This window comes from Phacochoerus africanus, chromosome 1 (assembly GCF_016906955.1).
Source record: "Phacochoerus africanus isolate WHEZ1 chromosome 1, ROS_Pafr_v1, whole genome shotgun sequence".
Taxonomy (NCBI): Eukaryota; Metazoa; Chordata; class Mammalia; order Artiodactyla; family Suidae; genus Phacochoerus; species Phacochoerus africanus.
In genome coordinates this window covers 93,878,978-93,894,653 of record NC_062544.1, presented here as the reverse complement: position 1 = coordinate 93,894,653, position 15,676 = coordinate 93,878,978, and the positions used below count along the sequence as shown (strand labels likewise).

The 15,676-nt window shown below is 41.9% G+C and overlaps 1 protein-coding gene across 1 annotated transcript in view; it reads right to left on the bottom strand.

Moving 5' to 3' along the window:
• Positions 1 to 13,527: 13,527 nt before the first annotated feature.
• LRRC3B (leucine rich repeat containing 3B) overlaps positions 13,528 to 15,676 on the bottom strand; it is a 92,424-nt gene continuing 90,275 nt past the window's right edge. The window contains exon 2 of the mRNA XM_047769240.1: positions 13,528 to 14,803. Within this exon, the coding sequence (XP_047625196.1) occupies positions 13,859 to 14,638 (780 nt within the window). The 5' untranslated portion in view covers positions 14,639 to 14,803 and the 3' untranslated portion in view covers positions 13,528 to 13,858. The remainder of the gene's footprint in view (positions 14,804 to 15,676) is intronic.

The following is a 15,676-nucleotide window of genomic DNA, read 5'->3' as shown; positions in this document are numbered from 1 at the left end:
GAGCATTTTATCATATTGAGTTGTAGAAACATGGCACTTAAACTTATTTTTTGATGACTAGGGTTACCTTCCTAGTATAACATTTTCGGTTGGGCTTTTAGACTCCTTGAGATGGCCTTTGAGTGCAATGGGGAAGCACTTTTGAGGTATTTCCACCCATTCTGAAGAATGTCTTTGTGAGCTCAAGGCACAGGCACCTCACCCCCTAATCTCTTGAATGAAAGTACAGAGAAGGCCCAGGTTTCCCAAGAAGCAGATCCCCACATGTGTGGAGCTGGGGGAATAGCTCAGAAGACAGAGATTCCAACAATGCTGGCTTTCAGGTCAAGACTTAGACAGGGAATTTAATAAACTGCATTAGGCTGAGCTCAGTCATCTCTCTGCAGGATGACAGCAGTTATGGTTTTTGATTTAAAGCCTTCATTAAAAGACTCTTCAAATGAAATGAACTTCATCCTTCGGTGACAACCAGAAGGCAAAATTTAGACTGTTTAATCTGTGATGCTGTTTAAACCAAACCTACTTTGGGGCCACGTCAGGTTGAACTTGACAGTGAAATCAAATGGCCCAGCTAGAATGATTAGGCTGGTTTTATGAAGCCTCTTCATTTATTCCATAATTTTCATGAATAATCATTCAAATTTAGGGGTGGAGGGTAACCACAATGGCTGTGATGACAATAGCAGTGATAATGATGATGGCAGCATTGGCCACAGGGTAGTTTGCATTTCCCAAACACCTCTCAAATTCACCCATTTTCCATCTCTACCACCACAGTCTCTGCCAAGTGCTATGTATATGGGGATCCTCATTCCCCAGCATCCCCCCTATTCCTGAATCTCATTCTGAACACTTCCTCCAGTTATCTTTCAGAAATGCAAAGCTGATCACACTCTCCAAAGGATCCCATGAGAGGCAATGAGAGTTTCCAGGAAGTTTCCTATAGGAGAGGCAAAAACCTAGTGGGTTTTGGGGAGAGAGGCCAGAGATTATTTTGGAAAACTGCACAGAGTTGGTCAGGAAGGATCACATTAGCACTAAGGGGGCCTGGCCTTGACCTTACTGAGGGGAAAGAGGGAGTCATAAATGAACAACAAGGATAGTGCATCCTTTTTATGAATGTGCATACAGAGAGGTCTGGAAGAAAGTTGAAAATATTTGCAGTGATTCTGAGTAACGGAATTTAGAATACTTCATGCTTTTTTCTTTTTTTTTTTTTTGGCTGCACCACAGCATGTGGAAGTTTCCTGGGCCAGGGATTGAACCCTCGCCACAGCAGTGACAACACTGCCAAATCCTTAACCTATGGAGCTACCAGGGAACTCCCAACTTTATATTTTTTCTTCATATTCTTTGATATTACTCTAATTTTCTACATGATTCTGCATTCTCAGATTTTTAAACACAAGTTACTTTTACTTGGTAAGCAAAATGAAACACAGCCTGTGTGTGTGGGGGGGGGGGAAGGGTTCTGGTTTTTTTGTTTTTTTGGGTTTTTTTTGCCAGACCACAAGGTAAATTAAAACACTAGGTATCTGGCCCTCTGCCCTTTATGGTGTTTACAGTTCCTGGAAACAGTGGCAATTAACTGTTTTCTAACAGGCTTTCCACTGTCCCTGTATTCTATGTTTCTTGCCTGTGAAAAAATCTTTTGAATTTCTAGCTAATGGAGCCAGATGTGTATACCACTGAGCAAAGGTGAGCCAACCTGAGTAAAGGTGTTTGTCTTTCTCTGTGAAAGGGAGGGTTGAGAGGCATGTGGACAACGTGGATCCGAGTTTCCAAAGCCCTTCATAGAAGGGAACGTGGGAGTTGGAAACTCAGCCAATCTACTGTGAAAATTGCTGGAAAGGAATTGATTTTTGAAAAGCTCTCATTTTTTGAGCCCCTGATCTTAAGGACAACTGTTTTCATGGAGCAGTTGGGATTTTGAGCTCTGAGGAAAATTTGTAATGAAGTTGGGACAGAAGGGGCAATAGGAATTCAGATGTGATTAAATATGGGGTACACAGACAATTATGTCATTCTTCCAATTAAGAGGTTTTATTACCTATGGCCATTTTCCTCTTTTATTTATTTACTTGTTTATTTATCATAAATTTTATGTATGTATATATATGATTTATTTATTTATTTATTTATTTATTTTTATGGTCCCACCGAGGCACATAGAGGTTCTAGGGCCAGGAATTGAATCTGAGCCTGAACCAGAGCTGCGACCTATGCCACAGCTGCAGTAACGCTGGATTCTTTAACTCACTGCCTCCTGGCCAGGGATGGAACCTGTGCCTCCTCAGTGACCTGAGCCGCTACAGTCAGATTCTTAACCCACTGTGCCACAAAGGAACTCCTTTCCCTTTTAAAAAGTCTTTGTTTTCTGGAAATGGAGCCATCACCCCAGGTCACTAATTCACTCTGACTTTGCTCTTATATATCTATAGACAGGCCCTCATTTCTTAGAGCCATTATACTTTCAGAGGACAGAGGGAAATCCCTTTCGAAAACAAAATTCTCCTTGAAAACTAGGGGCATCCAGATACATATGTGATGGCATTAATTGATTGTATTTCCTGAAATTTTCTCACAGTGTCTCTCAAAGAAACCTTCCCAAATACTCCCTGGAAATCAAAGGTTAGCATCATGGATTAGTTTGTTAGGTTTTCTGTGACAAAATACCACAGGCTGGGTGGCTTAAACAACAGAAATTTATTTTCTCATAGTCTTGCAAGTCCAAGATCAAAGTGTCAGCAAGGTAGTTTCTCCTGAGACTTGTCTCCTTGGTTGCAGACACTGCCTTCTTTGCATCCTCACGTGGTCTTTCTCTGCATTCACATCCCTGCTTTCTCTCTTCTGTGCATCCTAATCTCCTCTTCTTCTATGGACATCAGTCAGACTGGATTAGGGCCCATCCTAAAGCCCTCATTGTACTTTGAAGGCCCATCTACAAAGGCAGTCACATTCTGAGATACTGAGGGTGAGGACTTCAACACACAATTTTGGAGGGAACACCACTCAGCTGATAACAGATGGCATCAGTTGGAAAGCACAAATGGGGGGAAAAAACAATAAAGCGCTAAAATATTACTTGTTGTCTTAAAATATCAGTAACATTGACAACATGATCTGCCAACTTTGAATAGAGATGAATGTGGGCTTTTTTCAACTCCCCCTAAAGCCAAATGTTCTCTTGCACCAAATAATTACTCCTCTCCTTGCAAAGGTGATCATCATTCTTAAAAGAGACCTAGGTATATCAGGAGCTTTGGTGTCAAGAGAGCTCCCTGCAAGTCCCAGCTCTCACCTGTTACCTGGAGACACCTTGGCAGGTCACTTCGCACCTCTGGGTCTCAGTTTCCTCATTTGGAAAGTGATGCTCTAATTCGCTCTACTTCCTTTCCAGGGAAGGGGAGGGAGTCACAGGAACAAAGTACATTTGGGGGCTGTGGGACTGTGAGGCTTCAACTCATGTTTGATTCTGAATCCTGCAGCTTCAGTCCTATGTAGTTGTATAGTAAAATATGATTAGATATCAAACATTTTGGGGACATTAAAGCTAAGGGAAAGGAATGATAAGAAATCAGAACTTAAGCAATATAGAATAAAAAATGAGTCTAAAACAATCTATACTTTTGAGGGAAATGTAAAAGGCAGCAAATAAACAAATAGTTTCTGTATTTAATTACAGAAAGGGTGTGAGAGGTCTTAAAGAAAATGCTTATAATCATATAGGAACATGCATACAGTAAGTTAAAGGCAATCAGAATAACTGACAACTTACATGTAACAGCAGGTCAAAAGTGAAGGAAATTAGGAGTTTCTGCTCTGGTGCAGTGGGTTAAGAATCTGACTGCAGTGGCTTGGTTCCATGCAAAGGCGTGGGTTTGATCCCTGGGCCTGAGCAGTGGGTTAATGGATCCAGTGTGTTAATGACCACAGCATAGGTCACAGCAGTGGCTCAGATTCAATCCCTGGCCCAGGAATTTCCATATGTTGTGGGTGCAGGTATAAAAAATTTAAAAAACAAAAGTAAAGGAAATTAAACTGTAGCTAGATGGATTATGTGATCATGTAGTGTTACTAAATTAGAAGCACAATTTTTTTTTCCTCTTAATTTCCTGGTATGTGAGGCTAAAAGGGGAACTTTATTATGGGGTCCTATGCCACTCTCCATGAGAGGATAGCAGTTCATTTTTTATGGCAGCAGAGTCTGCCAAGTACAAACCTTGATGATCCAGAGCGGGCTCTGTGCTCCAGTGGGTGAAAGGGTGGGTGTTTACTAACCAAGTCCCCAGGAGTCGTGGTTGTGGGCTACTCCAAGGGGGTGGCAGCTCCTTGGCATCCTCAACCTTCTGTGTAAGTGCAAAGTGTGCTATGAAAGCCAGAGAAAACCCTATGGTGAATGCAGGCAGGAGCTGCCAGGGGAATCTAGCTGTGTGGATGGAAACAATGGGACTGAAGGAGCTGCAATTCCACAAGGCAGTGCAGTGAGAGCCACCCTTGCCAGCATCCCAGAAGTAAACAGGTGCCTGTGAGCATCATGTCCAGGACTGAGAGTTACACACACATCTGTCCTGCTAAGAAGGCAATTTACTTTCTGTCTACACAGGATTTCAGAACTGGGCACAGAGGGATGCGTGTGGGATGAATAGATATTTTTCCCAAATGCAGGCTCTGCTAACTGGCTGAGTGAAAACACTTGCTTTTTTTTTCCTTTGAATTTTATTTTTTCCTTTGCAAATTAAGAGAAATATCTGACCCTCTTCTCATCTATGTATTACCTTGTGAGACTTCACACAACAAAAGAATGCAGCATAACTAGATGGTGTGGCTTGGGTAGAACAAAGGACTTTGCAGGTAGCTGGACCTGGGCTCTATGCTGTCTGTCAGCTTTGTGATCTTGGGCTATTCTTAACCTTATCTGTATTCTGAACCTTATCCTCAACTGCAAAATGGGAGCAATGACAATATCTACTTGGCAGGGCTATTGTGAGAAACAGGGAAGTTATAAACAGAAACTTATACTAAGCCGAGTAAATGATGACAGTGGTAAGGGACAAGTAAGAGTATTGAAGAAAGGGTCTTTATCTGTGACTTATACACAGGTATTCCTCAGTCCACGTTTTAATGTGAAGACAAAAGTTCTCCTTTATGGTCAATGTCAGTTTAAGTCAGCCTTGCTTCTGAGTGGCACTTTTCTGAGTTTTTCTTCGTTTCTTACTCTCCTCTGGTCATTGCAGGATGCTCCTTAGAGAGTCAGGGAATCAGCAGGACTGTCTGTGAGAAGGAAAGACTTTTAGAACAGACTGGTGCCTTTCCTATACCTTTCTTCCAGAAGAAATGTGGACAATCTCTAGGAAGATGGATTTGTGTAAATTAGCAGCACCCTGTTCTCTATGGGCCATTTATTGCCAAATCTATTCAACAAGCAATGCCATTAACTCAAGAGCTGGCTTGTTCATCTTTAGACCAACAGCCAGATTTTAGATCGCCTTTCATTTTGCAAAAGCTTCTCTGAGGAAAATAAGTAAATGAAATATAAAAGAAAAAATAGAATTGGGGGAGGAGGAGGGAGAAGATGGTGGAGCAGTAGGACGTGAAGCTTACCTACTCCCACAAATACATCGAAAATACATCTACACGTGGAATGATTCACACAGAAAAATTTGCAGAATACTGGCAAAAGACCTCAGGGTGCTGATAGAACAAGAAAATCTTCCCATAATTGGGTACGACAAAAAAAAAAAAAAAAGACTAAAAATAGAAAAGAGAGAGAAAATGAGAAGTGAAGTGAAATGGGACCTGTATCTCCTCAGAGGGAGTTGGGAAAAAAGAAAGCTCCTGTACCCTGGAAAGTCCCCTCACAGGTGGGGAGATCAGCCTGGACAGAGGAGGGAACTTTAGAGTCTCTGAGGAGAATATAGCAATCAGTTTGAAGCAATTAAAATGAAAATAGTCCCACGCGAATGGTAAGTTCTACTTCTCCCCAGCCTGAGACGATTATCTACTGGTGTGGGCAGGGGCTGGGAACCAAAACGCAGGCTTTGGAGATCAGACTCAGGAAGAGAAGTGGGGCTGGCTGTATGGGGAAAAAAACTGGTGTGGACCATGTAGAAATAGCCTGGAGGGGCTAGAGTCTAGGGTAATCACGTTTGAGGGTGTAAGCGGATGAAACCTAAATGGGCTTGGAGACCAGGCAACATTGTTTGGGGGTGCTAGAGGGAAGAGGTGGCATCTACCACTACAGCGTTGTTCCCCATGTGTGGTCTCAGGTGGCAGGACGTTGCCTGCTCCAGCTCCAGGAGCTGTAGAGTGAGCGGCAGCTACCTGGCAATGGAAAGAGCAGCCACTGCCCCCATCCGGCTTCAGCAAGTGATCCCATGAGCCACATGGAAAATGGGGGGACTGCAAGAGTGGCTGCTGACATCACCAGTTACAGGGAGCCATCCCAAGAGCTTCCTGGTAAAGCCGTCTCCCCCTCCCCCACTCTAGTAGCAGTCCTCTGAACCATGAACCACAGCCATCTTCCTCAAAGATGGGAGGTAGCATGATACTGCTGCTCCCATCATGTGCTCAGAGTACATGTGAGCTGCCACCACCTCCAAGAAACCTAGGACTGGGTACCAGTCACCACAGCATCAATACCACTGCTTTAAAGGGGACCACAAACTTTCTATAAGTTAGACAATATGAGATGACAAAGTCATATGTTTCAACAAAGGAACAATATAAAAATACACAGAAACAACTAAATGGAGATAAGCAATCTACTTGAAAAAGAATTCAGAGTGATGATAGTAAAGATGATTCAAAATCTCGGAAAAAGAATGGAGGCACAGATTGAGAAGTTACGTGTTTAACAAAGAGCTAGAAGATGTAAAGAACAAGTAAACTAAGATGAATAGCACAATGTCTGAAATGAAAAAAAAAACACTGGAAGAATCAATAGCAGGATAACAAAGGTAGAAGAATGCATGAATGAGGAGGAAAACAGAGTGATTGAAATCACTGCCACAGAAAAGAATAACGAAAGGAGAATGAAAGGAATTGAGGACAGTCTAAAGGAGTTCTGGGACAACATTAAATGTATCAACATTCACATCATAGGGGTCCCAGAAGGAAAAGAGAGGGGAAAAAAAGCCAGAGAAAACATTTGAAGAGACTTTAGCCAAAACCTTACCAAATATGGGAAAGGAAACACTCAAATTGAGGAAGCATAGAGAATCCCATACAGGATAAACCCAAGGAGAAACACAGCAAGACACATACTAATCAAATTGACAAAAAAATTAATACAAAGAAAAAAAATTAAAAACAACAAGGGGTAAGCAAAAAATAAAATACGAGGGAATCCTCATAAGGATAATAGCTGATTTCTCAGCAGAAACTCTGCAAGGTAGAAGGGAGTGACAAGATATATTTAAGGTGATGAAGGGGAGGAACCTAGCAACAAGAAGAATACTCTGTCCAGCAAGGATCTCATTCAGATTTGATAGAGAAATAAAAGATTTCAGGCAAGCAAAAGCTAAGGGAATTCAGCACCTCCAAACCAGCTTTACAAAAAACACTAAAGGAGCTTATCTAGGTTAAAAACAAAACAAAACAAAAAAGGCCACAACCAGAAACAAGAAAACTATGAATGGGGAATCTCACTAGTAAAGGCAAACATACAGTAAATGTAGGAAATTGGCCACACACAATTAAACCAGCACTGTGAGCAGAGGAAATTACAAACAGAGGATATTAGAAATGCATTTGAAGTTAAGGGACTAGCAAGTTAAAAGAATTTTACATATATACAGAATGCTATATCAAAAACTTGTGGGAACTACTAACCAGGAAAGGACTATAGACACACACATTAAAAAAGAAAAAGAAGTCCAAGTACAACACTAAAGATAGTCATCGAATCACAAGAGAAGAAAAAAAGAGGAAGGGAAGAAAAAAGTCCAACATCAACAAATCCCAAACAATTAAGAAAATGACAGTAAGTATACACACACACACACACACACACATAAATAATTACTTTGAATGTAAATGGATTAAATGTTTCAACCAAAAGACACCAGATCAGGTGAAAGGATATAAAAACAAGACCTGTATATATGTTTTCTGCAAGAGACCCAGTTCAGATCATATGAGATGACCCACAGGTATCATATGAGATCACTAATATGTGAAAGCTAATGAAAATGATACAATAAAACTTACAAAGCAGAAACAGACTCAAAGCTTTTGAAACCAAACATGTTTATGAAAGGGGAAACATATGGGAGGGGAGGGGATTGGGACAGACTTATACACATTACTATATATAAAATATATGAGTAATAGGGACATAATATATAGCACAGGGGACATTTACTCAATACTGTATAATAACCTATATGGGAAAAGAATCTGAAAAGGAATGGATGTATGTCTATGTATATCTGATTTACTTTGTTGTACCCCTGAAATTAACACAATTTTGTAAATCAACTATATTCCAACAAAATTTTTTAAAAAATGGAATTTTGGTCCCAACCCCAGAGGAACCCACAACATGTTCATTTCAGGTCTCTCTTTCAAGGTCAGATCCAGCAACTTTTGTCAGTTGGAAGCTCATCTGGCTACAGGCAAAGAAAGTAAATGCATTGATTCTTCTTCAAAAATAGTGAGCAGAAGATCAGGCAGAAGATCAGCCATAGAAAGTGCACAGTTCAACTTGATAGACTCAGTTGCCATGAGTGACAAGTGGAATTGTTTTCACTGAACTTAAGGACAGTCTTGAAAATACATCTAATAATTTTCCCAGAAAACCCAAATCTGGGCCATCTCGGGACCAAATTACTGACAGATTTTGTTTTCCATGCTCCTATTAGCTCTTTTCCTGAGGCTCTGGGACACAGGTCCCATTACACACACACACACACACACACACACACACACACACACACACACACACACACACCCTTCAGCAATTCACACTAGCTCCTGGTTCTTTTAAATATTAAAGCCATTAAGAGAGATGGATTTTCTTTTACTGTCACTCACTCATGAAACGGGGCTCCCTGTGACCAGATGAGGACTCTGTGAGGTCTTGTGGCCTCAAGATCATAATTTCCCTCTGTTGGAAGGAAAATGTCTTAGACCTTGAGGAGTGCCCCCTGCTGGGCTGATGTAGATGTGACCCACTCATTGATGTGAGTTTTGGGACCATCCATACAATGAGTATGGGGTGAATGTGGGCTGAGGAATTCAGATCTTCCTTTTTCCTAATTTCTGATTCCCTTACTTGGGTTTGGGAAAGGACAGGAAGAATATTTACAAATGTGTGGCAAAGGAGTTTGCCTCTAGTTGGTTTTGTCTGGCTCAGGTCTAGTCAACTTCGTGAATCTAGTGATACCACTCAGGGAAGCTCTAGAAACAAAAAGAACACCATGTAAAGGCAATCCTTCCCCTTTCCCCCTGCCAGCAGGGCTGTACCAGGCCCCTCAGGGGTTATGGTGCTACTCAAAGAAACAAACGTGCATCTCCTCCCCACCCCCCTACAGGAAGCTGCAACAGCATCAAATCTTTAGTCTCTCCACTGGGAAGCCCAGACCATGCACAGCACAGAGCATGTTATCTGGGGCCTATTTGTGAAGGGAAATGAATCTTCCCATCTGATCTGGAAGGAACAAGAAACTTTTTAGAATCCTGCATACTCTTTATTACAACTTGGTGGCAATGGTAGGGACCTTAAGCGCCTTCTGAATCCTCAAGGAAATTTGCTCATAGCCAATGAAGCTTTAATGGTGTACCCCATTAGGTTGTTCTGTTCCTTTGAAGACTGAGAGACAGTTTATCAGGAGAGGCAGTTGGTGTGTCCCAGAGGGACCTTGGATGGGTTTTATGGAGACATGAGTGCTAATCCCCATGCCTGCAAGGATTTCAGCTTTAACCCCTGAAAATCAGTGGATGAAGAGCACTTCTAGGATGCTTCCATCCCCAACATTCTAGGAGTTCACCTATCTCTAGTCACCCAGGCATTTAATTAAGCAGAATTTTCCATTCTCCCGCTGTGCCAGACAGAGGGGAGGACTCCCTGTATGAGCCAGTAAGAAAATCCTACCCACACTGCAGACAGCCTTACGCTGCCTGATGTCAGGAAAAGAATTATTGTGGGTAATCAGAGAAGGACATAAAAAAGAACAATGTGTACATGGCAGAATTTGTCTATCAGTGCATTGCTATTTGCCAAAGCGTTCTTGAAAGTTGAACCTTACATTACATAACTTTTCATCACTTTCTTCAAAATGTTCCAGTTGGGTTGGCATGTTTTATGATTTGCCTTGCTTCGGAGATAAGCACATTGTCAATGATCAGACTAAATTCCCAGACGTATATATATTTTTAATTTAAAAGGTTGAGGTTAAAAGAGGAACACCAAAGGAGTGGGCTAAGCAAAGAGGCTGTTATTTAGAATATTTAGAAGGTAAATGCTATCTGCTTCAAAGAATAGTTAATTTCAAAAAGGCTTACAGTCCTGAAATACGTAGCTCTCAGTGTATGTGACATGTGCAAGGGTTTGGAAATTAAGGAGCATGCTGGGATCAAAGTGGGAGTGTGCACATTGGGAATTTTTCTAGATAGCCAGCTGTGGGGAAGCTCTTCCTGCTCACTGGCACCGTGGCCAGTGGGTCGAAAATCCCTAGAAATGGAAGTTTCAGTTCTGGTCATGAAGGGACTATAGCCTGTTATTAAAAAAAAAAAAAAGAAAGAAAAGAATTTTCTCCTCCAATGACTTATATACTCATGGCAGTTTTAAAAGGGCTTGTTTGTTTGTTTTATGCTGAACCTGAGACATGTGGACGTTCCTGGGTCAGGGATCAAACCATACAACAGCAGCCACCGGAGCCACAGCAGTGACCATGCCCGATCCTTAACTCACTGAGCCACCAGAGGGGCAGTTTTTTAAAGCACTTGCACTTAGAACCTTCTTCACTGGAGATCGACAGGCAAGGACAGGGATTAACCTAGAATGTGCTCTCAACTCTGTGCAGGTAGAGAATTACAAACTAACTTTTCCACAGCTGCCTAAGTCCAGAATGATGCTACCACTCTTGAGATTTTTCCTACACAAGTGCTTTCACTCCACTAGTGAAATTGATCAGTAGGAAAATCAGCTCTTATTAGTAAGAATATAAAGATTATCTTGGAAGAATCAACCTGAAATGGATTGTGTGATTTGTGAAAGTTTTCTAAAAATGAATGTGACTCACACACTCAAACACAATTAATTTATTTATTATTTTCAAAGGTTATCTTAGCAAAGACTTTATTTTTCCGTTCTTTAAAGGGGAGAAAAAGAAAAGTGTATTCAGTGAGGCATATTTCTGTGGTAATACTCACCGAGATATATTATAACATTGTCCTCCAGGGGGTGTTAAATCTTCAGCAAAGCTCCAGTGTTGCTGAAAGGCGTTCAGATCCAGTTAGCACAAGCAAACAATCTAGCTTCCTTCTCCTGGGGTGCAGGAGTTCTGGGGCCCATATCCTGAATTTGACATCTCAGGTTTCTAAGACTAGACCTTACATTTTTCCAGTAAGGCTAATGTAGGTGTGACAAGCCCATGGCCTTGGGGTGTGTGCCCTGAGCCTAGCCACCTTGCCCTAAACGCCTACCACAAGTCTTGGGTTGGTTGACCCTCATGGTTCACGCTGCTCACTCTTTTAAGAGACTACTGAGATGGGTAGGAACTACAGTGCTTTTGGAGGACAGAAATGTGACTCCATTATAACCTCCTATGAGTTGGAAAAGGCTATGGGGATCAAAACGGCACAAGATCCTTCCTTCCTACATAAACTCCACAAAGGGCTAATTTTGCTATTCTTTCTTTCTTTTTCCTTTTTTTTTCTTTCTTTTTTTTTTTGTCTTTTTAGTGCTGCACCTGTGGCATATGGAGGTTCCCAGGCCAGGGGTTGAATTGGAGCAGTACTGCTGGCCTACATCACAGCCACAGCAACGCTGGATCCCCGACCCACTGAGCGAAGGATTGAACCCATGTCTTCATGATTCCTAGTTAGATTTGTTTCTGCTGAGCCACGATGGGAACTCCATGTTTTTGCTATTATTTCTTAATGAAACCATTACTTAGGTATCTTCAAACCTCTAGTCCAGAGAACTAGCCACTTTAAATAGTAGAGTCTATGATTGCCAAGCATACAGTATGATGATTAGGCAGTCTGGAGGATCTGGAGACAACTGACTTCGGTTCAGTATCTGCCGGATTTAGGATCCTGAATTCATTACTTAAACTCCTGAGCCTCTGAATTCTCATTCACAAAAGACTATTTCCAGGGCAACTGTAGGATTCACTAAGACAACGCAAAGACAGCACTTGGTGTACAGTAAGTGTTCCATAAACACTCCTAGTTACTTTTATTCTTGAGCCCATGATGTCGCTTCCCTTACCTAGCCCCCATCAACCCACACAACTTCCTACACTTTCATCCCTTTGTTCCTCTACTTCCTCTACCTTCCTTACCTCCACCACCATCCAAGTTTCCAGGATTACCTTCAACTGCACCTTAAAACCAAAAGAACACAATTCCCTACTCCAAGAACCAAGTGAGTTTTTCTCCTATCTCTGAACAACATCAGGGACATAGTATTGTGATACACAGGTGTATGACTGTGTCAAATATGGATAATTGTACACTTACCAGGGGTGCATTTTTGTTGTTTGGTTTTCTTTTTGGCCACACCCACAGCATGCAGAAGTTCCCAGGCCAGGGATCAAACCCATGTTGCAGTTGCAACCTGTACCCCATCTGTGGCAACACTGGATCCTTAACCTGTTGCACCACATGGGAACTTCCATGGGTGGCATTTTTAAAATGTAAATTATATGTCTATAAACCAACCCAGTAAGAACATAATGTGAAGACCTCAGTGTGGGAGATGGGAAGACTTGGTTCAAGTTCAAGTTCTGATAACTTTCTACCTGCCAGTTCATGGGACCTCTTTCACGCATAGCTTCCTCCATTGCAGATGGGGTGGTTATCACTTTCTCCTCCAGGAGTGAGGGTTTAGAGACATAGTATTAGTGTACAAATGCATTGCACAATGACTGCACAAGTGGATGCTACATGATAATTAGGGCCTTCCTTTTTGGCATGGCCATTTCTATGTTTGTCTCACATCTCTGTGCACCAGCAGGATATCTTGAGGACAGAATGTGCACTGCTTTTTTTGCCCATGTGTCTAGCCTAGAGTAGAAATAGTGTGTTTAGGTAAACCACCAACTTTTAAATAGCAAACTCCTAGAGGCATCCCAACTAAAGCCTCTTGCAGAATGCTACGCTACATATTATCATCTGGGTTTGCTAAGACAGATACTTTACTTGGCTGATCATTCAGCTATGGCTCCTCAGTGTACAGCAGAACTTAGTAACACATCTTTCATTCTGAGATTTCTCTAGGTTCACAGGGGTTGTCTGTTTCTCTTTAAAGCAATGGACCATACTGTTTTCTTGAGCAATAAGTCACTCTGTTTTCAGTGGTTGAAAGTTAAGCTTTTATTTGGTTTCAAATTAAAAAAATAAATTTCATTATTAAATAGTGAGATGGATCTAACTAACGTTCAGAGAGTTGCTTACTCAGGAATATACCACCGGGGGTACCATTAAGGGGTGGGTCGCCTAAACTAAAATGATTTCTTATGTCGTCATGTTGGTTAAAAGTTCAACAGTGGCATAATTCAAAAGTGGCGTAATTCAAAAGAAACGGAGATACAAAGTTTTTAATGTTTACAATGGGTGAGAGAAGTAAACCACTTATTCTACTGCAATCCCAAGCGGATTTCTCTCTCCATGCCAGTCAGTTTGGACCCTAGACCACAGTGCTAATGTCATCGGGTTCATCTGCTTTCTTTTGCCTGCTCGGCAGGGATTTCAAGTATTCAAGGTGCCTTCTTGCATCCTCCTGATTTTGCCTCACATAATACACCACGTAAGAGATGACCATGGTGAACCAGCCAAACATGGTGACCAGCATGGCATAGTCAGTAGTTTTTTTAGGGAGGTTACAAAGGTCGGCGTCATTGGCAGCATTGAGGAATGGTCTCCCTGCGTGCTCATCCAGCACAGAAGTCTTGCAGATCACGTTGTGGGCTGTCTCATGATTGGACGCCATGCTCCTCAGAACTTGCTGGAGTGTACAGTCGCAGTGCCAGGGGTTGTTAGCAATTCTGGCCCTGGCCTTCAGGTTATTGAAGGCATTTTTGTGCACGCTTTGAATCCGGTTGTCAGACAAGTCCAGAGTCTGCAAAGTTTCAGCTACTCCTTTGAAGGCATGCTCATCAATAAACTCAATGCCATTTTTGGACAGGTTGAGAACTCTTAGTTGATGGAGGTCCTTAAAAATCTCATTGGGGATGGATGTGATCTGGTTGGAGTCCAGATACAATAAGACTGTCTCAGGAGGAAGATCTCTAGGTATTTCCTTGAGGTTTGCATTGCTACAAGTGACATTTAAACCCCCAGAGGAAGAACAAAGACAGCCCTTGGGACACATACTGGCAGAATGAAAGCACAGTATCATAAGAACAAAACTTTGTAGGAGGAGACACATGGAGAGGGAACGGGTTAACCACAGGTCTACCAGATTCATGCTGGAATGTCAGCATAATCACCAGCCCATTCCTCATTTATTCCAACAAACAAGTGGGGTAATGGTTCCAGACCTGTCCACACTGTTGATTTTCTTTCTTGCGTGGTTCAGAGGGCTGCAACTAACACACGTTTCTCTTCATTGTTCCTGTCCTTGCTTGGGCACCTAAAAGAAAGGGAAGCAGATGAATTAGCTCTGTTGCAAAGGGAGGTACCTTGCAATTAGAAATGCTCCTTAGGCGTCTGGCATTTTATGTGTGCAGAAGAGTTGGTTATGCAGGTACTTTCCATCAACACCCCTGGGAGAAACTTGTGTCATGAGAGGTTCCTGTTCAAATCCCAGGTGCTGGGGGAGAGGACTGTCAATAAATGACAACATTTCCAAATTATGGTGCCTCATTTTTCACGGTGCAAAATTAGAGCAAGCAGTCCAGGTTTCTCTCAACTCTCCTGGCCCTCACCATATTCTCAACCCTTTCTGAATCATACAGCAACAAAATATAATAATCTCTTTCCTCTTCCTACCACAGAGGCATCTTTTGCAATTGAGCCCTGCACTTGGGCAGCAATGATAAATAATACTACTTCAGAATTAATTACCATAGAAAACTATGTCTGTCATAGATTTTTGAATCGATGTCCAGTTTGCAATATTTTCTCTAAAGAAATACCTTAACTTGAATTAGACTGAATGAGTGGCACTCCAGCTTTTACAACAAAGTGTTTCTAGGGACCTACAGCCCAGATGCTCTACCAGAGTTGCCTCCCTGTGACTTTTTGAAATTACATTATACCTGAAAGTATGTCCTTAACTGAATTTCTAAAGGACTCTCTATCTGTATTCTACATGATGTAGCCCCTCCCCAATAGATTTTTTTTTTTCTTCAGCTGCATTCATAGTCTTTGGAAGTTCCTGGGCCAAGGATCAAGCCCACACCACAGCAGCAACCTGGAACCACTGCAGAGACAATACCAGATGCTTAACCCACTGCACCACAGGGTAAACTCCCCCAATAGATCTTCTAATATGACACACATC